We start from the raw sequence: 25,774 nt of genomic DNA on the forward strand, positions 1-25,774 counted from the left end.
GAGATATTGTTAATTCCATAGGAAGAGGGTTGAGAAAACTTCCAGAAGAAGGTAAACTTGTGTTGGGGTTTGAAAGATGGTTGAGAGTCACCAGTGTGTCCAGGCTTGAGCTTTAGGACAGTTGATACTCTTCTGCTTATTTCAGCCTTAGCTCCTTCCTGTATTAGTGTCCTAGGGCTGCAGTCACAAATTCCCACAAGCAGGAAGACTTAAAACAATGGAAATTTATGCTTCACTGTTCTGGGAGATGGAACTAAGAATCAAGGTGGCAGCAGGTTGATTCTGTCTTGGGGGCCCAAAGGGAGAATTTGTCCCATGCTACCCTCCTAGTCAGTTGCCAGCAATCCTTGACTTGGCAGCATGACTCCAATCTCTGCCTCCATAGTCACACCTGTGTGTTTCTGTGCACCTGTGTCTTCATATGGACTTCTTATAAGGACACCCATCATTAGATTCAGGGCCAGTTCTGATCCAATATGACCTCATCTCATCTGGATGACATCTACAAATAACTTATTTCCAAATGAGGTCACATTCACAGGTATCTGGGGTTAGGGTTTCAACATGCCCTTTTACAGGGCACCATTTAGCCCACAACAACTGCTAAGTCTTCCCTCTGGGAGCTGGAGCAAATCACTCCCCAATCAGGGGTAGAAGGGTGGTGTGGACGGCGTTGAAGGAACATAGGTGACACTGATAGGTGGGAACTGGAGAGCTAGTCCATTGTGCATTAAACTCAACCTTCCTAAAAGGCCCTTTCTTGACCCAGAATTTCTCTGTCATCCTCCCTGAATTGATGAGAGAGGAGGACATGAGAGGCAGATTCTCATGGTCCTGGCACCCTAACTAAAATGGCTGGGCCCCCTGAACTGAGAATTGACTACATGACTTCTTGTAGGAAACTTGTCAGTTTCCTTCTTGTCATTTCCAAACAGTGAGCACAGAGGAGCCAGCAAGTCTTGCTTTCTTACAGGGCCTTCAGAGACCTGGGCTCTGGTCACTGTGGTCTCCACAGTGAGCTTTCCTAACAGTATATAAAGGGGTATTGCAAAACACGGATATGTCCAAACAGCAGGCAAACTAGCTGGGTGGCATTTTCCTCCTGGAGTTTCTGGATACTGTAGGTTCAGATCTCTAATCTGATGACTGATCTATCTTTTGCCAGTGGTGTTAACTCCTCATTCCTTTAGAACGTTACCATGTCCTAATTCAGAATCCCCAGCCCTTGGTGGGTGAGACACAGCAGCAATGACGCAAATACTTTTGTAACTGTTTGGAGATGGAAGGGCAGGCTCGTGCGTTACTTAGTTTTCTTATCTCTAAAATAGAGACAACAAAGGGATTCTGTCTCCTGGGATGTAGAGGAGGGCAGGAAGGAGTTATTACACAGTACCTTGCTAATTTCCACTCATGATATTTTGGAAAACTTTATGAATGTGACATTGGTTAATAAATAAAATGCATAGCACCAGAGTAAAAATAAAGACCTCTGGATTGCTCCACTTGGTCAGGCAACTACCAACCTGAATGATGAATTGATGGAGAGCACGTGTTGTGGCTCATGCTTTGGAAAAAAAATAGAAATATTTCTATTTTTAGAAATAAGCTGAGACTGCAGACTTTTGTGTGAAGTTCCCTAATTTTTTAAATGTTGAAAACTAATTCAACTTATTTTAAAAAGTGTGCAGGCCAGGTAAAGCATGTCTGTGATGCAGATGTGGCCCAGGGTCTGCCAGTCTCTAATCTGTGTTTTAAGGGTAAGACAGTAGTACCATGTCTTCATGGGACCAACTACCATCTCAGTACTGATTGTTCAAACCGTATCAGAACTGCTGAGATGACTCACATGGACCCTGTTGTCCAGGCCACTGTCCTTCATACTGCTCCACTGAGAAAGGCTAAATGATGAAAGAGAGTGTGGGGTAGAAGAAAGAACACACAGAGTTTTGCAGCCAGACGGTCATGATTTGGAACCCTGTCTTAGTCATTTGACCATTTTGCAATGTTGGGGAAGTTACTGAAGTCTCTGAGTTCCAGTTTTACCCTCTGTAATATGGGGATAATGATACCTTCTTCCTGGGGTTGTTGTGAGAATGAGAATTACTGTGAAGTTTATGTGTATGAGTGTGGTTAAAGTGCCTGACACATGGCAGTACATCTACCAAGTGGTACAAATGGCAGTTCTCCTTCCAACTAAAGGGAATCCTTTAAAATGGGAAACAGGAACAAGTGATTAAGGCACAAATCTTAGCTTTCCCCGATTTATTCACATTACTTGAAATTTCAAACAGAAACGGTTTCACTCAATATTATAAACTAAATCCTTTTTTTTTCCCCTGTAAGATTTCATTTATTAGATGTATGATCAGGAGCAAATCACTAAACCACCTAATTTTCTCATCTGGTTAAAGAGGATAACAATACATTAACTTGGGATAATAGCACATTATTGGGACTTCCCTGGTGGCACAGTGGTTAAGAATCCACCTGCCAATGCAGGGAACACGGGTTGGAGCCCTGGTCCGGGATGATCCTACACGCCACGGAGCAACTAAGCCCATGCGCCACAACTACTGAGCCTGCGCGCTAGAGCCCACGAGCCACAACTACTGAAACCTGCGCGCCTAGAGCCCGTGCTCCACAACGAGAGAAGGCACCGCAGTGAGAATCCGGCACACCTCAATGAAGAGTAGCCCCTACTCACCGCAACTAGAGAAAGCCTGCACGCAGCAATGAAGACCCAACGCAGCCTTAAAAAAAAAAAAAAAGACCACATTATTGAAGGGCCATAGTAAGGAAACCTCCTAAGCACTGTAACTGACACATAGTTAGCTAATATGATAGACATTTGTACAATTATCCATGTAATTATCTTGGTTTTGTATTTCACTTGGATCTTGAAACCTGACATCTGTTCCTCTATCTACCTATCATCTATGTATCTTAATTTTTTATTGGAGTAAAATTCTTATAACATAGAATTAACCTTCCTTCCTTCCTTCCTTCCTTCCTTCCTTCCTTCCTTCCTCCCTCCCTCCCTCCCTCCCTCCCTTTTCCAGTTTTATTAAGGAATAATTGATGTACAGCCCTGTATAAATTTAGAGTGTACAGCATAATGATTTCACTTACCTAATGAAATGATTACCAAAATAAGTTTAGTGAACATCCATCATCTCATGTACAAACAAAATTAAAGACAAAGAAAAAAATTCTTTTTCCTGTGATAAGAAATTTTAGAATTTACTCTAACTTTCATATATAACATACAGCAGTGATAATTCTATTGATCATATTGTACATTATATTACTTATTTATTGTATAACTGGAGGTTTGTACCTTTTGAGTGCCTTTATCCAATACCTCTTCCTTCCACCTTCCACTTCTGGTAACCACAAATCTGATCTCTTTTTCTAAGAGTTTGTTTGTTTTTGAAGTATAATTGAAAAATAAACATAAAAATTTTAATTGTTAGTCCCTCATGCACAACATAGTGATTTGATATTTCTATACATTTCAAAATGATCACCACAGTACTCTAGTTGCCATCTGTCATCATACAAAGCTATTACATAATTATTGACTATTCCCAACACTGTACATTTCATACCTGTGACTCATTTATTTTGTGACTGGAAGCTTGTACATTTTAATCTCCCTCACTGATTTCTCTCATCCCCCCCCCACCTCTCTCCTCTCTGGCAACATTTTATGCATTTTAAAGTGTATACTTCAGCAGCGTTTAGTACATTCACAGTGTTGTGCAACTATCACCTCTATTTAGTTCTAAAACATTTTCATCACCCCAAAAGGAAACCACGGATCCATTAACCAGTCATTTCCTTTTCCTCTCCTCCCAGTCCCTGGTTACAACTCTGCTTTCTGTCGCTATGGATTTACCTATTCTGGATATTTCATGTAAACAGAATCATGCAATATGTTACCTTTGGTGTCTAGTTTCTTTCTGTAACATAATGTTTTCAAGGTTCATCCATGTTGTATTATATATTAATATGTCACTTTTTATGGCTGAATAATATTCTGTTGTATGGAAATACCACATGGTGCTAATTCATCATCAGCTGACGGACATTTGGATTGTTCTTAACTTTTGGCTCTTGTGAATAATGCTGCTATGAACATTTGTGTAGAAGTTTTTGTTTGAATACCTGCTTTCAATTATTTTGGGTATGTTTAGTACCTAGAATGAAATGGCCAAGTCATGTGATAATTCTATATTTAACTTTTTGAGACACTGTCAAATTGTTTTCCACATAGCTGTACCATTTTACATTCTCACCAGCAATGTATAATGATTCCAATTTCACCATATCCTTACCAGCACTTGTTACTTATTATTATTATTACCATCCTAGGAGGTGTGAAGTGGTATCTCATAGTGGTTTTGATTTGCATTTCTCTAATAACTAATGATGTTCATAATTTTTTCTTGAGCTTATCGACCATTTATACACTTTCTTTTGGGAAATGAGTCTTCTATTCCTTTGCCCATTAAATTTTTTTTAGCTTTTTGTTGAGATTTAGGAGTTCTTTATATATTCTTAATATCAATTCCTTACCAGATATATGATTTGCAAGGATTTTCTCCTATGCTGTGATTGTCTTTTCATTTTCCTGATCATGTCATTTGATGCAAAAAAGCTTTTTTTATTAATAGCTCAGCTTTTTTTAAATTATTTTTTTACATCTTTATTGGAGTATAATTGCTTTACAATGGTTTGTTAGTTTCTGCTTTATAACAAAGTGAATCAGTTATACATATACATATGTTCCCATATCTCTTCCCTCTTGCATCTCCCTCCCTCCTACACTCCCTATCCCACCCCTCCAGGCGGTCACAAAGCACCAAGCTGATCTCCCTGTGCTATGCGGCTGCTTCCCACTAGCTATCTACCTTACGTTTGGTAGTATATATATGTCCATGCCTCTCTCTCGCTTTGTCACAGCTTACCCTACCCCCTCCCCATATCCTCAAGTCCATTCTCTACTAAGTCTGTGTCTTTATTCCTGTCTTACCCCTAGGTTCTTCATGACGTTTTTTTTTTTAATTCCATATATATGTGTTAGCATATGGTATTTGTCTTTCTCTTTCTGACTTACTTCACTCTGTATGACAGACTCTAAGTCTATCCACCTTATTACAAATAGCTCAATTTCGCTTCCTTTTATGGCTGAGTAATATTCCATTGAATATATGTGCCACATCTTCTTTATCCATTCATCCGATGATTGACACTTAGGTTGTGTTTCCATCTCTGGGCTATTGTAAATAAAGCTGCAATGAATATTTTGGTACATGATTCTTTTTGAATTATGGTTTTCTCAGGGTATATGCCCAGTAGTGGGATTGCTGGGTCATATGGTAGTTCTATTTGTAGATTTTTAAGGAACCTCCATACTGTTCTCCATAGTGGCTGAACCAATTCACATTCCCACCAGCAGTGCAAGAGTGTTCCCTTTTCTCCACACCCTCTCCAGCATTTATTGTTTCCAGATTTTTTGATGATGGCCATTCTGACTGGTGTGAGATGATATCTCATTGTAGTTTTGATTTGCATTTCTCTAATGATTAATGATGTTGAGCATTCTTTCATGTGTTTGTTGGCAATCTGTATATCTTCTTTGGAGAAATGTCTATTTACGTCTTCTGCCCATTTTTGGATTGGGTTGTTTGTTTTTTTGTTATTGAACTGCATGAACTGCTTATAAATTTTGGAGATTAATCCTTTGTCAGTTGCTTGGTTTGCAAATATTTTTTCCCATTCTGAGGGTTGTCTTTTGGTCTTGTTTATGGTTTCCTTTGCTGTGCAAAAGCTTTGAAGTTTCATTAGGTCCTATATTTTAATTTTTGTTTTTATTTCCATTTCTCTAGGAGGTGGGTCAAAAAGGATCTTGCTGTGATTTATGTCATAGAGTGTTCTGCCTACGTTTTCCTCGAAGAGTTTGATACTTTCTGGCCTTACATTTAGGTCTTTAATCCATTTTGAGCTTATTTTTGTGTATGGTGTTAGGGAGTGATCTAATCTCATACTTTTACATGTACCTGTCCAGTTTTCCCAGCACCACTTATTGAAGAGGCTGTCCTTTCTCCACTGTACATTCCTGCCTCCTTTATCAAAAATAAGGTGACCATATGTGCGTGGGTTTATCTCTGGGCTTTCTATCCTGTTCCATTTATCGATCTTTCTGTTTTTGTGCCAGTACCATACTGTCTTGATTACTCTAGCTTTGTAGTATAGTCTGAAGTCAGGGAGCCTGATTCCTCCAGCTCCATTTTTCGTTCTCAAGATTGCTTTGGCTATTCGGGGTCTTTTGTGTTTTCATACAAATTGTGAAATTTTTTGTTCTAGTTCTGTTAAAAATACCAGTGGTAGTTTGATAAGGATTGCATTGAAACTGTAGATTGCTTTGGGTAGTAGAGTCATTTCACAATGTTGATTCTTCCAATCCAAGAACATGGTATATCTCTCCATCTATTTGTATCATCTTTAATTTCTTTCATCAGTGTCTTATAATTTTCTGCATATAGGTCTTTTGTCTCCTTAGGTAGGTTTATTCCTAAATATTTTATTATATTTGTTGCAATGGTAAATGGGAGTGTTTTCTTGATTTCACTTTCAGATTTTTCATCATTAGTGTATAGGAATGCCAGAGATTTCTGTGCATTAATTTTATATCCTGCTACTTTACCAAATTCATTGATTAGCTCTAGTAGTTTTCTGGTAGCATCTTTAGGATTCTCTATGTATAGTATCATGTCATCTGCAAACAGTGACAGCTTTACTTCTTCTTTTCCGATTTGGATTCCTTTTATTTCCTTTTCTTCTCTGATTGCTGTGGCTAAAACTTCCAAAACTATGTTGAATAAGAGTGGTGAGAGTGGGCAGCCTTGTCTTGTTCCTGACCTTAGTGGAAATGCTTTCAGTTTTTCACCATTGAGGACAATGTTGGCTGTGGGTTTGTCATATATGGCCTTTATTATGTTGAGGAAAGTTCCCTCTATGCCTACTTTCTGCAGGGTTTTTATCATAAATGGGTGTTGAATTTTGTCAAAAGCTTTCTGTGCATCTATTGAGATGATCATATGGTTTTTCTCCTTCAATTTGTTAATATGGTGTATCACATTGATTGATTTGCATATATTGAAGAATCTTTACATTCCTGGAATAAACCCTACTTGATCATGGTGTAAGATCGTTTTAATGTGCTCTTGGATTCTGTTTGCTAGCATTTTGTTGAGGATTTTTGCATCTATGTTCATCAGTGATATTGGCCTGTAGTTTTCTTTCCTTGTGACATCCTTGTCTGGTTTTGGTATCAGGGTGATGGTGGCCTCGTAGAATGAGTTTGGGAGTGTTCCTCCCTCTGCTATATTTTGGAAGAGTTTGAGAAGGATAGGTGTTAGCTCTTCTCTAAATGTTTGATAGAATTCACCTGTGAAGCCATCTGGTCCTGGGCTTTTGTTTGTTGGAAGATATTTAATCACAGTTTCAATTTCAGTGCTTGTGTTTGCTCTGTTCATGTTTTCTATTTCTTCCTGATTCAGTCTTGGCAGGTTGTGTATTTCTAAGAATTTGTCCATTTCTTCCAGGTTGTCCATTTTATTGGCATAGAGTTGCTTGCAGTAATCTCTCATGATCTTTTGTATTTCTGCAGTGTCAGTTGTTACTTCTCCTTTCTCATTTCTAATTCTACTGATTTGAGTCTTCTCCCTTTTTTTCTTAATGAGTCTGGCTAATGGCTGATCAATTTTGTTTATCTTCTCAAAGAACCAGCTTTTAGTTTTATTGGTCTTTGCTATCATTTCCTTCATTTCTTTTTCATTTATTTCTGATCTGATATTTATGATTTCTTTCCTAACTTTGGGGTTTTTTTGTTCTTCTTTCTCTAATTGCTTTAGGTGCAAGGTTAGGTTGTTTATTCGAGATGTTTCCTGTTTCTTAAGGTAGGATTGTATTGCTATAAACTTTCCTCTTAGAACTGCTTTTGCTGCATCCCATAGATTTTGGGTCATCGTGTCTCCATTGTCATTTGTTTCTAGGTATTTTTTAATTTCCTTTTTGATTTCTTCAGTGATCACTTCATTATTCAGTAGTGTATTGTTTAGCCTCCATGTGTTTGTATTTTTTACAGATCTTTTCCTGTAATTGATATCTAGTCTCATAGCGTTGTAGTCAGAAAATATACTTGATACAATTTCGATTTTCTTAAATTTACCAAGGCTTGATTTGTGACCCAAGATATGATCTATTCTGGAGAATGTTCCATGAACACTTGAGAAAATGTGTATTCTGTTGTTTGTGGATGGAATGTCCTATAAATATCAATTAAGTCCATCTTGTTTAATGTATCATTTAAAGCTTGTGTTTCCTTATTTATTTTCATTTTGGATGATCTGTCCATTGGTGAAAGTGTGGTGTTAACGTCCCCTACTATGAATGTGTTACTGTCGATTTCCCCTTTTATGGCTGTTAGTATTTGCCTTATGGATTGAGGTGCTCCTATGTTGGGTGCATAAATATTTACAATTGTTATATCTTCTTCTTGGATTGATCCCTTGATCATTATGTAGTGTCCTTCTTTGTCTCTTCTAATAGTCTTTATTTTAAAGTCTATTCTGTCTGATATGAGAATTGTTACTCCACCTTTCTTTTGGTTTACATTTGCATGAAATATCTTTTTCCATCCCCTTACTTTCAGTCTGTATGTGTCTCTGGTCTGAAGTGGGTCTCTTGTAGACAGTATATATATGGGTCTTGTTTTTGTATCCATTCAGCCAATCTGTGTCTTTCGGTGGGAGCATTTAGTCCATTTACATTTAAGGTAATTATTGATATGTATGTTCTTATTCCCATTTTCTTAATTGTTTTGGGTTCGTTATTGTAGGTCTTTTCCTTCTCTTGTGTTTCTTGCCTAGAGAAGTTCCTTTAGCAGTTGTTGTCAAGCTGGTTTGGTGGTGCTGAACTCTCTCAGCTTATGCTTGTCTGTAAAGGTTTTAATTACTCCATCAAATCTGAATGAGATCCTTGCTGGTAGAGTAATATTGGTTGCACGTTTTTCTCCTTCATCACTTTAAATATGTCCTCTAGTCCCTTCTGGCTTGCAGAGTTTCTGCTGAAAGCTCAGCTGTGAACCTTATGTGGATTCTCTTATGTGTTACTTGTTGTTTTTCCCTTGCTGCTTTTAATATGTTTTCTTTGTATTTAATTTTTGACAGTATGATAAATATGTGTCTTGGTGTATTTCTCCTTGGATTTATCCTGTATGGGACTCTCTGTGCTTCCTGGACTTCATTAACTACTTCCTTTCCCATATTAGGGAAGTTTTCAACTATAATCTCTTCACATATTTTCTCAGTCCCTTTCTTTTTCTCTTCTTCTTCTGGAACCCCTACAATTCGAATGTTGGTGCGTTTAATGTTGTCCCAGAGGTCTGTGAGACTGTCCTCAGTTCTTTTCATTCTTTTTTCCTTATTCTGCTCTGCAGTAGTTATTTCCACTATTTTATCTTCCAGGTCACTTATCCGTCCTTCTGCCTCAGTTATTCTGCTATTGATCCCATCTAGAGTATTTTTAATGTCATTTATTTTGTTGTTCATCATTGTTTGTTTCATCTTTAGTTCTTCTAGTTCCTTGTTAAATATTTCTTGCATTTTGTCTATTCTATTTCCAAGATTCTGGATCATCTTTACTATTATTTTTCTGAATTCTTTTCCAGGTAGACTTCCTATTTCCTCTTAATTGTTAGGTCTGGTGGGTTTTTATCTTGCTCATTCATCTGCTGTGTGTTTTTTTGCCTCTCATTTTGCTTATCTTACTGTGTTTGGGGTCTCCTTTTTGTAGGCTGCAGTTTCATAGTTCCCATTGTTTTTGGTGTCTGTCCCCAGTGGCTAAGGTGGTTCAGTGGGTTGTGTAGGCTTCCTGGTGGAGGGTACTAGTGCCTGTGTTCTGGTGGATGAGGCTGGATCTTGTCTTTCTGGTGGGTAGGTCCACGTCTGGTAGTGTGTTTTGGGGTGTCTGTGGACTTATTATGATTTTAGGCAGCCTCTCTGCTAATGGGTGTGGTTGTGTTCCTGTCTTGCTAGTTGTTTGGCATAGGGTGTCCAGCACTGTAGCTTGCTGGTCGTTGAGTGAAGCTGGGTGCTGGTGTTAAGATGGAGGTCTCTGGGAGATTTTCGCCGTTTGATAGTATGTGCAGCTGGGAGGTCTCTTGTGGACCAGTGTCCTGAAGTTGGCTCTCCCACCTCAGAGGCACAGCACTGACTCCTGGCTGCAGCACCAAGAGCGTTTCATCTGCACAGCTCAGAATAAATTGGAGAAAAATTAGAAAGAAAGAATTAGTAGAAGTAGAAATAAAGAAAGAAAGAAAAGGGAGGGAGGGAGGGAGGGAGGAAGGAAGGAAGGAGTGAAGGAAAAAAAGAAAGAAGATAAAGTAAAATAAAATAAAGTTATTAAAATAAAAAAATTTTTAAGAAAAAAGATTATAAAAAAAACAATGGTCTGATAGAACCGTAGGACAAATGGTGGAAGCAAAGCTATATAGACAAAATCTCACACAGAAGCATACACATACACACTCACAAAAAGAGGAAAAGGGGAAAAAATAATAAATCTTGCTCTCAAAGTCCACCTCCTCAGTTTGGGATGATTCGTTATCTATTCATGTATTCCACAGATGCAGGATACATCAAGTTGATTGTGGAGCTTTAATCCGCTGCTTTTGAGGCTGCTGGGAGAGATTTCCGTTTCTCTTCTTTGTTCTCACAGCTCCCAGGCGCTCAGCTTTGGATTTGGCCCCGCCTCTTCGTGTAGGTCGCTGGAGGGCGTCTGTTCTTTGCTCAGACAGGACGGGGTTAAAGGAGACGCTGCTTCCGGGACCCTGACTTACTCAGGCCGGAGGGAGGGAGGGGCACGGAATGGAGTGCGAGCCTGTGGCGGCAGAGGCCGGCGTGACGTTGCACCAGGTGCGCTGTGCGTTCTCCCGGGGAAGTTGTCCCTGGATCCCGGGACCCTGGCAATGGTGGGCTGCACAGGCTCCCCGGAAGGGGTGAGTGGATAGTGACCTGTGCTCGCACACAGGCTTTTAGGTGGCGGCAGCAGCAGCCTTAGCGTCTCCTGCCCGTCTCTGGGGTCCGTGCTTTTAGCCACGGCTCGCGCCCGTCTCTGGAGCTCCTTTAAGCAGCGCTCTTAATCCCCTCTCCTCACGCACCAGGAAACAAAGAGGGAAGAAAAAATCTCTTGCCTCTTCGGCAGGTCCAGACTTTTCCCCAGACTCCCTCCCGGCCAGCCGTGGTGCACTAACCCCGTTCAGGCTGTGTTCCCACGGCCAGCCCCAGCCCTCTCCCTGCGCTCCGACCGAAGCCCAAGCCTCAGCTCCCAGCCCCGCCTGCTCCGGAAGGTGAGCAGACAAGCCTCTCGGGTTGGTGAGTGCCGGTCGGCCCTGATCCTCTGTGCGGGAATCTCTCCGCTTTGCCCTTCGCACCTCTGTTGCTGTGCTCTCCCCCGCGGCTCTGTAGCTTCCCCCTCCGCCACCCGCAGTCTCCGCCCGCGAAGGGGCTTCCTAGTGTATGGAAACCTTTACTCCTTCACAGCTCCCTCCCTCTGGTGCAGGTCCCATCCCTATTCTTTTGTCTCTGTTTATTCTTTTTTCTTTTGCCCTACCCAGGTACGTGGAGGGTTTCTTGCCTTTTGGGAGGTCTGAGGTCTTCTGCCAGCGTTCAGTAGGTGTTCTGTAGGAGTTGTTCCACGTGTAGATGTATTTCTGGTGTATCTGTGGGGAGGAAGGTGATCTCCACGTCTTACTCTTCCGCCATCTTCCCGGAAACCTCTGAGCTTTGTTTTTATTTATTTATTCATTTTTGGCTGTGTCAGGTTTTCGTTGCTGCGCACGGGCTTTCTCTAGTTGCGGTGAGCAGGCGCTACTCTTCATTGTGGTGTGTGGACTTCTCATTTCGGTGGCTTCTCTTGTTGTGGAGCACAGGCTCTAGGCACAGGGGCTTCAGTAGTTATGGCATATGGGTTCAGTAGTTGTCACATGCAGGCTCTAGAGCGCAGGCTCAGCAGTTATGGCACACGGGCTTTGTTGCTTCGTGGCATGTGCGAGCTTCCTGGACCAGGGCTCGAACCCGTGTCCCCTGCATTGGCAGACGGATTCTTAACCACTGCGCCACCAGGGAAGCCCCCACCAAAACTTTTAATTTTGATGTGTTTTTGGTGTCATGTATAAGAAATCAGCACTAAATCCCAGGTCATGAAGGTGTTTCCTTAGTTTTCTTCTAAGAGTTAGGATTTTAGTTCTCATGTTTAGGTTTTTGATCCATTTTGTGTTAATTTTTGAATGTGGTGTAATGTAAGAGTCCAAATTCTTTTTTTTTTTGCTTGTGGATATCTAGTTTCCCCAGCACCATTTGTTGAAGATACTTTAGTTTCCCCATTGAATGGCCTTGGCACTCTTTTCAAAAACCAGTTTACTACAGGTGTATGGGCTTATTTCTGGACTCTCAATTCTATTTCATTGATCTGTATGTCTACCATTATGTTAGTACCACAATGTTTTGATTACTGTAGTTTTTGTAGTAAGTTTTGAAATCAGGAAGTGTAAGTCTTACAACTTTGCTTTTCTTCTTCAAGGTTGTTTTGGCTATTCTGGGTCCCTTGTAATTCCATATAAATTTTAGGATCAGCTTTCTATTTCTGCAAAAAAGACTACTGGGATTTTGCTAGGGATCATACTGAATCTGTAGATTGCTTTGGGTGTTATTGCCATCTCTCTCTCTCTCTTTTTTTTTAACGTGCCTATGAAAAAGGAATTTTTTAAAACTTTTATTATGGTAAATCTTAAATATATACAAAAGCAGTGGTAGTTATCAATTTATCATCCAGTGTATTGGTCAGGGTTCTCCAGAGAAACAGAACCAAATATATATATATATATTTTTTATATATAATATATAATTGTATCTATATCTATAATATATCTATATCTATAGAGAGAGGAAAGAGACAGAGAGATTTATTTTAAGGAATTGATTCCCATAATTGTGGAGGCTGAGAAGTCCCATGATCTGCCACCTGCAGTCTACAGACCCAGGAAAGCTGGTGCGGTAGGTCCAGTCCTGAAAGCAGAGAGCTGATGGTACAAGTTGTAGTTTGAGGCAGAAGACCAACGTTCCAGCTCAGTGGTGAGGCAGAGCCAATTCTCCTTCCCTCTGCTTTTTGCCCTCTTCAGCCCTCAATGGATTGTATGATGCCCACACGCACTGTGGAGGAGGATCTGCTTTACTTAGATTTTTACAGATTCAAGTGCTAATCTCATCTGGAAATACCCTTACAAACACACCCCAAAATCATGTTTACCCAAGTATCTGTATATCCTATGACCCAGTCAAGTTGACATGTGAAATTAACCATCACATTTAACACTTTTCAACATGCCCGATCTTGTTAGATCTAGAGGTCTGATCAGATTCATGTTCTGTTTTTTTATTGCCATCTTAACAATATTAAATGCTCCAGTTCATGAACATGAGGTATACTTCCATTTATTTAGATCTTCTTTGATCACTTTCAACAATGTTTTGTAGTTTGCAAGGTACAAGTCTTGAACCTCCTTAATTAAATTTATTCCTAAGTATCTCATTCTTTTCGATGCTATTGTAAGTGGAATTGTTTTCCTAACTTAATTTTTTGATTGTTCATTGCATGTTTTATGTGTTGATTTTGTATCCTGCAAGTGTGCTAAATTAATTTATTAGCTCTAATAGTTTTTTTGTGGATTCTTCAGAATTTTCTGTATATATAAGATCATGTCATTTGTGAATATAGTTTTACTTCTTCCTTTGCAATCTGGATGCTCTTTGTCTGTTTTTCTTGACTAATTGCTCTGGCTGAATTTCTAGTACAATGTTGAATGGAATTTGTAAAATAAGACACCCTTGTCTTGTTCCTGATCTTAGGAGACAAGCTTTCAGTTTTTATCATTGAATATAATGTTACCCGTGGGCTTTATTTTAAAACCATTTTTTTAAACTCTGATTTTGAAATAACTGAGTTAAACTGCACAGCTTAGAAACCTAACACATCATCTGAAAGTCCACCAATCCCCAGAGATGATTACTTATTCATATTTTGAAAATTGATCTGTAAATATCCTTAACATTTTTTCCAAAAATATGATCTAGTAGATACTGTCTATATTACTAAAACAGGCAGCAGATATCTTATCTGTAGCATCTCAGGGAATGGGAGTTATCTGTTATCATTAATCTTGAAATGAAACATTTTGAAATGTACCATCTTTGGGAATATGGCTGGTATTTTTTAATGTGTGTTCTTTGTTTTAAATTACAGATTGGGTTTGTCCTTTATCCCCCCAGTGGAGGTCCTGCATGGGATTCAGTGGATCATGACAACATTATGTTTCTCACCATATGCTTTTGTTGGCATTATGCAATAGCCATTATCATCATTGGAGCAATTTATGCCTTTGTCACCTGGTAAGTTAGTGATTTTTGTTCATGGAAGTTCTATTTTTTGGTATATGATCATCAAGACTTGATATTACCAAAATTTGAGTTCAAAGAGGTATTTCATTCCTTAGCATTCCACAAAACAGGGCAATATAGCAGAAAATTATCTGCAAACACAAACATTTCCAATAAAAAGAATAAATGCTGGTTTTAGGGGCAGGACAGGAATAAAGACGCAGACATAGAGAATGGACTTGAGGACATGGGGAGGGGGAAGGGTAAGCTGGGGCAAAGTGAGGGAGTAACATTGACATATACACACTACGAAATGTAAAGCAGATAGCTAGTGGAAAGCGGCTGCATAGCACAGGGAGATCAGCTCAGTGCTTTGTGACCACCTAGAGGGGTGGGGTAGGGAGGGTGGGAGGAAGATGCAAGAGGGAGGGGATATGGGGATATCTGTATACGTATAGCTGATTCACTTTGTTATACAGCAGAAACTAATACAACATTGTAAAGCAATTATACTCAAATAAAGATGTTAAAAAAAGAAAATAAAAAATAGAATGAATGAGAAAACTAAAAAAAAAAAAAGAATAAATGCTGGTTTAAAGTTGGAATAGCTAAAAAGTGTCTCTGCTGTGCTCCTAACCTATGCATTACCCTTCAGCACACTCTTCTGTGCCTCCATGTCTTTGCATATGCTGTTTTCTTATCCAAATGGTCCTCCCCACACCTGCAGTGAGCCCTCAATTTGCCCATGTTTACATCAGTTATAGCACTTCCCAAGCTTGGTGTCATTTTTGACCAACATATATGTCTCCCATTAAATTTGAGTATCTGGTTAATTTGACATTTCCTGTAATATTTCTAACAGTAAGATTCAGTTGAACTGTACATGTTTTTACAAGGACTTTGATACAATGTTTTACGATGGGTGAGGAGCGATATAACAGATTGCTAAGAATCCATGTTCCTAGCTCTGCTGCTTGTCAGCTGTATGACTTTGGGTAAACTATTTAACCACATTAAATATCAGTTTTGTCATTTACAAAATGGAGATAATAATAGTACCTAAATGAGATCATGTATTTAAAGTGCCTACAACATAATAGGAGCTCAAGGAAGATTCTTCTTGTGTTTGTTTGTTGTTGTTTTTTTCAGTTTCCTGTGATAGATTTCTTTTTAAATTGAAGTGCAATTGACATACAACATTATACTAGTTTTAGGTGTACAACATAATGATTCAACTTTTGTATAATTGCAAAATGACCGCCACAATAAGTCTAGTTATACCATCTGTTACCATACAAAGTTACAAAAAATTTTTTCTGTGATGAGAACTTTCAAGATTTACTTTATTAGCAACTTTCAAATCTGCAATACAATATTACTGATTATAGTCACCATGCTGTATATAATATCCCCATGACTTTTTAATTTTATTTATTTTTCTCATTCTTTAAAGAAACTTTTAATTTTATATTGGAGTACAGTTGATTAACAATGTTGTATTAGTTTCAGGTGTACAACAAAGTGATTCAGTTATACATTTACATGTGTCTATTCTTTTTCAAATTCTTTTTGCATTTAGTTTGTTACAGAATATTGAGCAGAGTTCCCTGTGCTATACAGTAGGTCCTTGTTGATTATCCATTTTAAATATAGTGGTCCCAAGCTCCCTAAATATCTCTCCCTCCTACCCTTCCCCCCTGGTAACCATAAGTTCATTCTCTAAGTCTGTGAGTCTGCTTCTGATTTGTATATAAGTTGGTTTGTATCATTTTTTAGATTCTGCAGAGAAGCAGTCATATGATATTTCTCTTTGTCTATCTGACTTACTTCACTCAGTATGACAATCTGTAGGTCCATCCATGTTGCTGCAAATGGCATTATTTCATTCTTTTTAATGGCTGAGTAATATTCCATTGTATATATGTACCACATCTTCTTTATCCATTCTTTTGTCGATGGACATTTAGGTTGCTTCCATTTCTTGGCTATTGTAAACAGTGCTGCAATGAACATTGGGGTGCATGTATTCTTTCAAACCATGTTTTTCTCTGGGTATATGCCCAGGAGTGGGATTGCAGAATCATATGGTAGCTCTATTTTTAGTTTTTTAAGGAACCTCTATACTGTTCTCCATAGTGGCTGCACCAGTTTACATTCCCACCAACAGTGTAGGGGGGTTCCCTTCTCTCCACACACTCTCCAGCATTTACTGTTTGTGGATTTTTTGATGATAGCCATTCTGACTGGTGTGAGGTGATATGATCATCTCAGTATTTGCAGAAAAAGCTTTTGACAAAATTCAACACCCATTTATGATAAAAACTCTCCAGAAAGTGGGCATAGAGAGAACATACCTCAACATAATAAAGGCCATATATGACAAACCTACAGCTAACATCATACTCAATGGTGAAAAGCTAAAAACATTTCCTCTAAGATCAGGAACAAGACAAGGGTGTTCATTCTTGTCACTTTTATTCAACATAGTTTTGGAAGTCCTAGCTACAGCAATCAGAGAAGAAAAAGAAATAAAAGGAATCCAAATGGGAAAAGAAGTTAAACTGTCACTGTTGGCAGATGACATGATACTATACATAGAAAATCCTAAAGATGCTACCAGAAAACTACTAGAGTTCATCAACGAATTTGGTGAAGTTGCAGGTTACAAAATTAATACACAGAAATCTGTTGCATTTCTATACACTAACAACAAAACATCAGAAAGAGAAATTCAAGAAACAACTCCATTTACCATCACTTCAAAAAGAATAAAATACCTAAGAATAACCATACCTAAGGAGACAAAAGACCTGTGCTCTGAAAACTATAAGACTTATTTATTTTATAACTGGAGGTTTGTACCTCTTGATCCCCTTCACCCATTTTTGCCCACCTCCCCCCATTCTGGCAACCATCAATCTGTTCCCTGTATCTATGTGTTTTGTTTTGTTTGTTCATTTGTTTGTTAGATCTCACAGGTAAGTGAAATCATATGGTATTGTCTTTCTCTATCTGCCTTATTTCACTTAATGTAATACCCTCAATGTCCATTTCATTCTTTTTTATGGCTGAGTAGTATTCCATTATTTACATATAAATATAAAATATTTATATTATATATATTATATATATATATATATATATAAACATATATGTATAAACATCTCCTTTATCCATTCTTCCATTGATAGACCCTTAAGTTGTTTCCGTATCCTGGTTATTATAAATATGCTGCAGTGAACCTAGGGGTGCCTTTATCTTTTTGTATTAGTGTTTTCATTTTCTTCAGATAAATACCCAGAAGTGGAATTGCTGGCTTATATGGTAGTTCTATTTTTAATTTTTTCTTTTTTTTTTTTTTTTTTTTTTGCGGTATGTGGGCCTCTCACTGTTGTGGCCTCTCCCATTGCAGAGCACAGGCTCTGGACACGCAGGCTCAGCAGCCATGGCTCACGGGCCTAGCTGCTCTGCAGCATGTGGGATCTTCCTGGACCGGGGCACAAACCCGTGTCCCCTGCATTGGCAGGCAGACTCTCAACCACTGCGCCACCAGGGATGCCCTGTTTTTAATTTTTTGAGGAAGCTCCATGCTGTTTTCCACAGTGGCTGTACCAATTTACATTTCCACCAACAGTGCATGCGGGTTCTCTTTTCTTCATATCCTGGCCAACACTTGCTATTTCTTATCCTTTTGATAATAGCCATTCTGCAGGTATGAGGTGATACCTCACTGGTGTTTTGATTTGAACTTCCCTAATGATTAGTGATATTGAACATTGTTTCATGTGCCTTTTAGTTATCTGTATGTCTTCTTTGGAAAAATGTCTATTCAAATTCTCTGCCTATTTTATTTTGTTTTATTTATTTTTAACATCTTTATTGGAGTATAATTACTTTACAGTGGTGTGTTAGTGTCTGCTTTATAACAAAGTGAATCAGTTATATACATACATATGTTCCCATATCTCTTCCCTCTTGCGTCTCCCTCCCTCCCACCCTCCCTATCCCACCTCTCTAGGTGGTCACAAAGCACTGAGCTGATCTCCCTGTGCCATGCGGCTGCTTCCCACTAGCTATCTATTTTACATTTGGTAGTGTATATATGTCCATGCCACTCTCTCACTTTGTCACAGCTTATCCTTCCCCCTCCCCATATCTTCAAGTCCATTCTCTAGTAGGTCTGTGTCTTTATTCCCGTCTTACCCCTAGGTTCTTCATGACCTTTTTTTTTTTCCTTAGATTCCATATATAAGTGTTAGCATACGGTATTTGTTTTTCTCTTTCTGACTTACTTCACTCTGTATGACAGCCTCTAGGTCCATCCACCTCACTACAAATAGCTCCATTTCGTTTCTTTTTATGGCTGAGTAATATTCCATTGTATATATGTCCCACATCTTCTTTATCCATTCATCTGATGATGGGCACTTAGGTTGTTTCCATCTCCGGGCTATTGTAAATAGAGCTGCAATGAACATTTTGGTACATGACTCTTTCTGAATTTTGGTTTTCTCAGGGTATATGCCCAGTAGTGGGATTGCTGGGTCATATGGTAGTTCTATTTGTAGTTTTTTAAGGAACCTCCATACTGTTCTCCATAGTGGCTGAACCAATTCACATTCCCACCAGCAGTGCAAGAGTGTTCCCTTTTCTCCACACCCTCTCCAGCATTTATTGTTTCTAGATTTTTTGATGATGGCCATTCTGACTGGTGTGAGGTGATATCTCATTGTAGTTTTGATTTGCATTTCTCTAATGATTAATGATGTTGAGCATTTTTGGATTGGGTTGTTTGTTTTTTTGTTATTGAGCTGCATGAGCTGCTTGTACATTTTGGAGATTAATCCTTTGTCAGTTGTTTCATTTGCAAATATTTTCTCCCATTCTGAGGGTTGTCTTTTGGTCCTGTTCATGGTTTCCTTTGCTGTGCAAAAGCTTTGAAGTTTCATTAGGTCCCATTTGTTTATTTTTGTTTTTATTTCCATTTCTCTAGGAGGTGGGTCAAAAAGGATCTTGCTGTGATTTATGTCATAGAGTGTTCTGCCTATGTTTTCCTCTAAGAGTTTGATAGTTTCTGACCTTACATTTAGATCTTTAATCCATTTTGAGCTTATTTTTGTGTATGGTGTTAGGGAGTGTTCTACTCTCATACTTTTACATGTACCTGTCCATTTTTCCCAGCATCACTTATTGAAGAAGCTGTCTTTTCTCCACTGTATATTCTTGCCTCCTTTATCAAAGATAAGGTTACCATATGTACGTGGGTTTATCTCTGGGCTTTCTATCCTTTCCATTGATCTATCTTTCTGATTTTGTGTCAGTGCCATACTGTCTTGATTACTGTAGCTTTGTAGTATAGTCTGAAGTCAGGGAGCTTGATTCCTCCAGCTCCATTTTTCGTTCTCAAGATTGCTTTGGCTATTTGGGGTCTTTTGTGTTTCCATACAAATTGTGAATTTTTTTGTTCTGGTTCTGTGAAAAATGCCAGTGGTAGTTTGATAGGGATTGCATTGAATCTGTAGATTGCTTTGGGTAGTAGAGTTATTTCACAATGTTGATTCTTCCAATCCAAGAACATGGTATATCTCTCCATCTATTTGTATCATCTTTAATTTCTTTCATCAGTGTCTTATAATTTTCTGCATACAAGTCTTTTGTCTCCTTAGGTAGGTTTATTCCTAAATATTTTATTCTTTTTGTTGCAATGGTAAATGGGAGTGTTTTCTTGATTTCACTTTCAGATTTTTCATCATTAGTGTATAGGAATGCCAGAGATTTCTGTGCATTAATATTGTATCCTGCTACTTTACCAAATTCATTGATTAGCTCTAGTAGTTTTCTGGTAGCATCTTTGGGAAAGCCCTGCAGAAAGTAGGCATAGAGGGAACTTTCCTCAACATAATAAAGGCCATATATGACAAACCCACAGCCAACATTGTCCTCAATGGTGAAAAACTGAAAGCATTTCCACTGAGTTCAGGAACAAGACAAGGTTGCCCACTCTCACCACTCTTATTCAACATAGTTTTGGAAGATTTAGCCACAGCAATCAGAGAAGAAAAGGAAATAAAAGAAATCCAAATCGGAAAAGAAGAAGTAAAGCTGTCACTGTTTGCAGTTGACATGATACTCTACATAGAGAATCCCAAAGATGCTATTTGCCTATTTTTAAATTGGATTTTTTTTGTTGTGGTGGTTATTGGGTTGTCTGAGTTCTTTATATATTTTGGATATTAACCTTTTATCAGGTATGATTTAGGGATATCTTCTTCCATCAGAAAGTTTCCTTTTTATTTTGTTGATGTTTTCCTTCACTGTGCAGAAGCTTTCTAGTTGGTGTAATCCTATTTGTTTAGGTTTGCTTCTACTGCCTTTGGAGTCAGATCCCCAGAATTTCACCAAGAGTGATGTCAAGGAGCTTACCACCCATGTTTTCTTCTCAGATTTTTATTTTTATTCTTATTTTATTTTTAATCTTACAGTCAAGACTTTAATCCATTTTGAGTTAATTTTCGTGTATGGTGTAAGATAGTGGTCCAGTTTCATTCTTTTGTGTGTGGATGTCCAGTTTTCCCAGCACCATTTTTTTTTTAACATCTTTATTGGGGTATAATTGCTTTACCATGGTGTGTTAGTTTCTGCTCCATAACAAATTGAATCAGTTATACATATACATATGTTCCCATATCTCTTCCCTCTTGCATCTCCCTCCCTCCCACCCTCCCCATCCCACCCCTCCAGGTGGTCACAAAGCACCGAGCTGATATCCCTGTGCCATGCGGCTGCTTCCCACTAGCTATCTACCTTACGTTTGTTAGTGTGTATGTGTCCATGACTCTCTCTCGCCCTGTCACAGCTCACCCTTCCCCCTTCCCATATCCTCAAGTCCGTTCTCCAGTAGGTCTGTGTCTTTATTCCTGTTTTACCCCTAGGTTCTTCATGACATTTTTTTTCTTCTTAAATTCCATATATATGTGTTAGCATACAGTATTTGTCTTTTTCTTTCTGACTTACTTCACTCTGTATGACAGACTCTAGGTCTATCCACCTCATTACAAATAGCTCAATTTCATTTCTTTTTTGGCTGAGTAATATTCCATTGTATATATGTCCCACATCTTCTTTATCCATTCATCTGATGATGGGCACTTAGGTTGTTTCCATCTCCGGGCTATTGTAAATAGAGCTGCAATGAACATTTTGGTACATGACTCTTTCTGAATTTTGGTTTTCTCAGGGTATATGCCCAGTAGTGGGATTGCTGGGTCATATGGTAGTTCTATTTGTAGTTTTTTAAGGAACCTCCATACTGTTCTCCATAGTGGCTGAACCAATTCACATTCCCACCAGCAGTGCAAGACTGTTCCCTTTTCTCCACACCCTCTCCAGCATTTATTGTTTCTAGATTTTTTGATGATGGCCATTCTGACTGGTGTGAGGTGATATCTCATTGTAGTTTTGATTTGCATTTCTCTAATGATTAATGATGTTGAGCATTCTTTCATGTGTTTGTTGGCAGTCTGTATATCTTCTTTGGAGAAATGTCTATTTAGGTCTTCTGCCGATTTTTGGATTGGGTTGTTTGTTTTTTTGTTATTGAGCTGCATGAGCTGCTTGTAAATTTTGGAGATTAATCCTTTGTCAGTTGTTTCATTTGCAAATATTTTCTCCCATTCTGAGGGTTGTCTTTTGGTCCTGTTTATGGTTTCCTTTGCTGTGCAAAAGCTTTGAAGTTTCATTAGGTCCCATTTGTTTATTTTTGTTTTTATTTCCATTACTCTAGGAGGTGGGTCAGAAAGGATCTTGCTGTGATTTATGTCATAGAGTGTTCTGCCTATGTTTTCCTCTAAGAGTTTGATAGTTTCTGGCCTTACATTTAGGTCTCTAATCCATTTTGAGCCTATTTTTGTGTATGGTGTTAGGGAGTGATCTAATCTCATACTTTTACATGTATCTGTCCAGTTTTCCCAGCACCACTTATTGAAGAGGCTGTCCTTTCTCCACTGTACATTCCTGCCACCTTTATCAAAGATAAGGTGTCCATATGTGCGTGGGTTTATCTCTGGGCTTTCTATCCTGTTCCATTGATCTATCTTTCTGTTTTTGTGCCAGTACCATAGTGTCTTGATTACTGTAGCCCCAGCACCATTTTTGAAGAGACTGGCCTTTCCCCATTTTGTGTTCTTGCTTCCTTTATCACAAATTAATGGACCATATATGTGTGTTATTTTTAGGCTCTTTACTCTCTGCCATTGATCTATGGGTCTGTTTTTATGCCAATATCTATACTACAGCTCTGTAGTATAGTCTGAAATCAGAGTGTATGATGCTTTCAGCTTTGTTCTTCTTTTTCAAGAGTGCTTTGGCTATTCAGGATCTTTTGTGATTCCATACAAATTTTAGGATTGTTTGTTCTATTTCTGTGAGAAATGCCTTTGGAATTTGGTAGGGATTGCATTGAATCTGCAGATTGTTTTGGGTAATATGGACATTTTAACAGTATTAATTCTTCCAATTCATAAGCATGGAATATCTTTCCATTTATTTTTGTCTTCTTCAGTTACTTTCATCAGTGTCTTACAGTTTTCAGTGTATAGGTCTTTCATCTCCTTGGTTAAATTTGTTCATAGATATTTTATTGTTTTTGATGCAATTGTTAATGGGATTTTTTTTCTTTCTCTTTCTGATAGTTCATTGTTAGTGTATAAAAGTGCAACATGTTTGCATATTGATTTTGTACCCTGCAACTTTACTAAATTTATTTATTAGTTCTAACAGTTTTTTGTTGGTGTCTTTAGGGTTTTCTATACATAGTATCATGTCATCTGCAAATAGTAACAGTTTTACTTCTTCCTTTTCAATTTGGATGCCTTTTTTTTTTCTTGCCTAAATGCTCTGGCTAGGACTTATAATATTGTTTTGACTAAAAGTGGTGAGAGTGAACATCATTGTTTTGGTCCTGATTTTAAGGAAAAAACTTTCATGATTTCATCACTGAGTATGATGTTACCTGTAAGCATGTAATATATGGCCTTTATTATGTTAAGGTACATTCTTTTTATATCCACTTGTTGAGAGTTTTTATCACAAATGATGTTGAATTTTGTCAAATGCTTTTTATGCATCTATTGAGATAATCATATGATTTTAATCCTTCTTTTTGTTAATGTGACATATCACATTGATTGATTTGTGGTTGTTGAACCATCCTTGCATCCCTGGAATAAATCCCACTTGATCAGGGTGTATGATCCTTTTAACGTATTCTTGAGTTCAGTTTGCTAATATTTTGTTGAAGATTTTTGTACCTATGTTCATCAGTGATATTGGTCTGTAATTTTCTTTTTTGTGTGTGATGTCTTTGTGTGATTTTGGTATCAGGGTAATGTTGGCCTTGTGAAGTGAGTTTGGGAGCATTCCCTCCTCTTCAGTTTTTTGGAAGAGTTTGAGAAGGATAGCTATTAAATCTTTTTTGAATATTTGGTACAATTTACCAGTGAAGCCATCTGGTCCTGGACTTTTCTTTGTTGGGAGTTTTTTGATTACTGTTTTAATCTCCTCACTAGTAATTAGTCTATTCAGATTTTCTATTTCTTGATGATTCAGTCTTAGAAGATTGTATGTTTCTAGGAGTTTATCCATTACTTCCAGGTTATTCAATTTGTGGTGTATAATAGTTCATAGTAGTCTCTTTTGGTATAATTGTAATTTCTCCTCTTTTATTTCTGATTTTATTTATTTGAGCCTTCTCTTTCTCTTAGTGAGTCTAGCTAAAGTTTTGTCTATTTTGTTTATCTTTTCAAAGAACCAGCTCCTTGTTTCATCAATCTTTTCTATTTGTCTTTTAGTCTCTATTTCATTTATTTCTGCTCTGTTCTTTATTATTTCCTTCCTTTTAGTAACTTTGGGCTTTGTTTACTCTTCTTTTTTTAGTTCTCTTAGGTGTAAAAGTTAGGTTGTTTATTTGAGATTTTTCTTGTTTCTTGAGGTAGGCCTGTATTGCTATAAACTTCCATCTTAGAACTGCTTTTGTTGCATTGCATAGATTTTGGTATGTTGTATTTCCATTTTCACTTGTCTCCAGGTATTTTTATTTATTTATTTATTTATTTATTTTTGCGGTACGCGGGCCTCTCACTGTTGCAGCTTCTCGCGTTGCGGAGCACAGGCTCCGGATGCACAGGCTCAGCGGCCATGGCTCACGGGCCCAGCCGCTCCACGGCATGTGGGACCCTTCCGGACCAGGGCTCAAACCCATGTCCCCTGCAACGGCAGGCGGACTCTCAACCACTGTGCCACCAGGGAAGCCCTCTCCAGGTATTTTTAAATTTCTCCTTTAATTCCTAACACTGTTGCTAGCAGGTTAGAAAGCGACTGCAAAAATGGTGGCTGCTAGTGCCGGTGCTAACAAAATAGATGGGGCAGAAAGCAAAAATGGTACCTGCCAGTGCTTCCATTCCTGGAGAGAGTCCTAACAGATCTCTCCCTTGCTGGCAGATGCTTTAAAATTAACAAATGTATCACATTCACATATGGTCTAGGCACTTTTCAAACTGTGGCTTTTGTGCTGGATTGCCAGGTGGGTGAGTCTGCATGCAGGTCCTTTAAGAGTGGAATCTCCATTCCTTACAGCCCTTTGGTTTTTCTGGATGTCAGCCCTGTTGGTTTTCAAAGCCAGATGTTTTGGGGGCTCATCTCACCAGTGCAAGTCCCAAGTGTTGGGGTGACTGATGTAGGGCACAAATTCTTGCTCCTCAGGGAAAAGCTCTGTATCTTTGAGATCCCTTCCGATTGTGGGTCTCCACACCAGGGGTGGGGTTTTCGGTGAGACTGTGTCTCTGCCTCTTTTACCCATCTCAGTGTGGACCTCTTGTCCTTTGCTGTGGAGGAGCTGTTTGGCTAGTTTTCAGGTATTTTTTTTTATAGGGAATTGTTCCTTAAATAGCTGTAGATTTGCTGTGTCCATGGAAGGAGGTGAATTCAGGACCTTCCTAGGCTGCTCCCTTGAACCACCTCCCCCACCCACCCTTGTTCTTTTTATTATTCTTCTCGTTCTTGTTCTCCTCCTTCTTCTGTATCAAAAAATGTATAATGTGTAGACCCTATGGGGAGAGAGACACAATTTAAATACAGTACAATAAATGGAAACAGTGTAAGAACAAAGCACTATTGGAGCCCAGAGGAGGCCTCCTCACAATTGAGAATTAAGCTGCAGTTTGAAGGATGAGTAGGAGTAGAAAGGAGTGAACATGGTTCCTTTTTATTTCCATTAG

The 25,774-nt window shown here is 38.5% G+C and overlaps 1 protein-coding gene across 3 annotated transcripts in view; it reads left to right on the plus strand.

Annotated features, from left to right (window-relative positions):
- The window catches only part of TMEM45A (transmembrane protein 45A), a 102,568-nt gene that overhangs the window by 72,514 nt on the left and 4,280 nt on the right, over positions 1 to 25,774 (plus strand). For all 3 annotated transcript variants that reach the window (XM_029214873.1, XM_029214875.1, XM_029214874.1), the window contains one exon: positions 14,368 to 14,513. In XM_029214873.1, coding sequence (XP_029070706.1) covers positions 14,368 to 14,513 — 146 coding nt within the window. The remainder of the gene's footprint in view (positions 1 to 14,367; positions 14,514 to 25,774) is intronic.

Source organism: Monodon monoceros, unplaced genomic scaffold (genome assembly GCF_005190385.1).
Source record: "Monodon monoceros isolate NGI ecotype Baffin Bay Population unplaced genomic scaffold, NGI_Narwhal_1 Super_Scaffold_11, whole genome shotgun sequence".
Lineage (NCBI taxonomy): Eukaryota > Metazoa > Chordata > Mammalia > Artiodactyla > Monodontidae > Monodon > Monodon monoceros.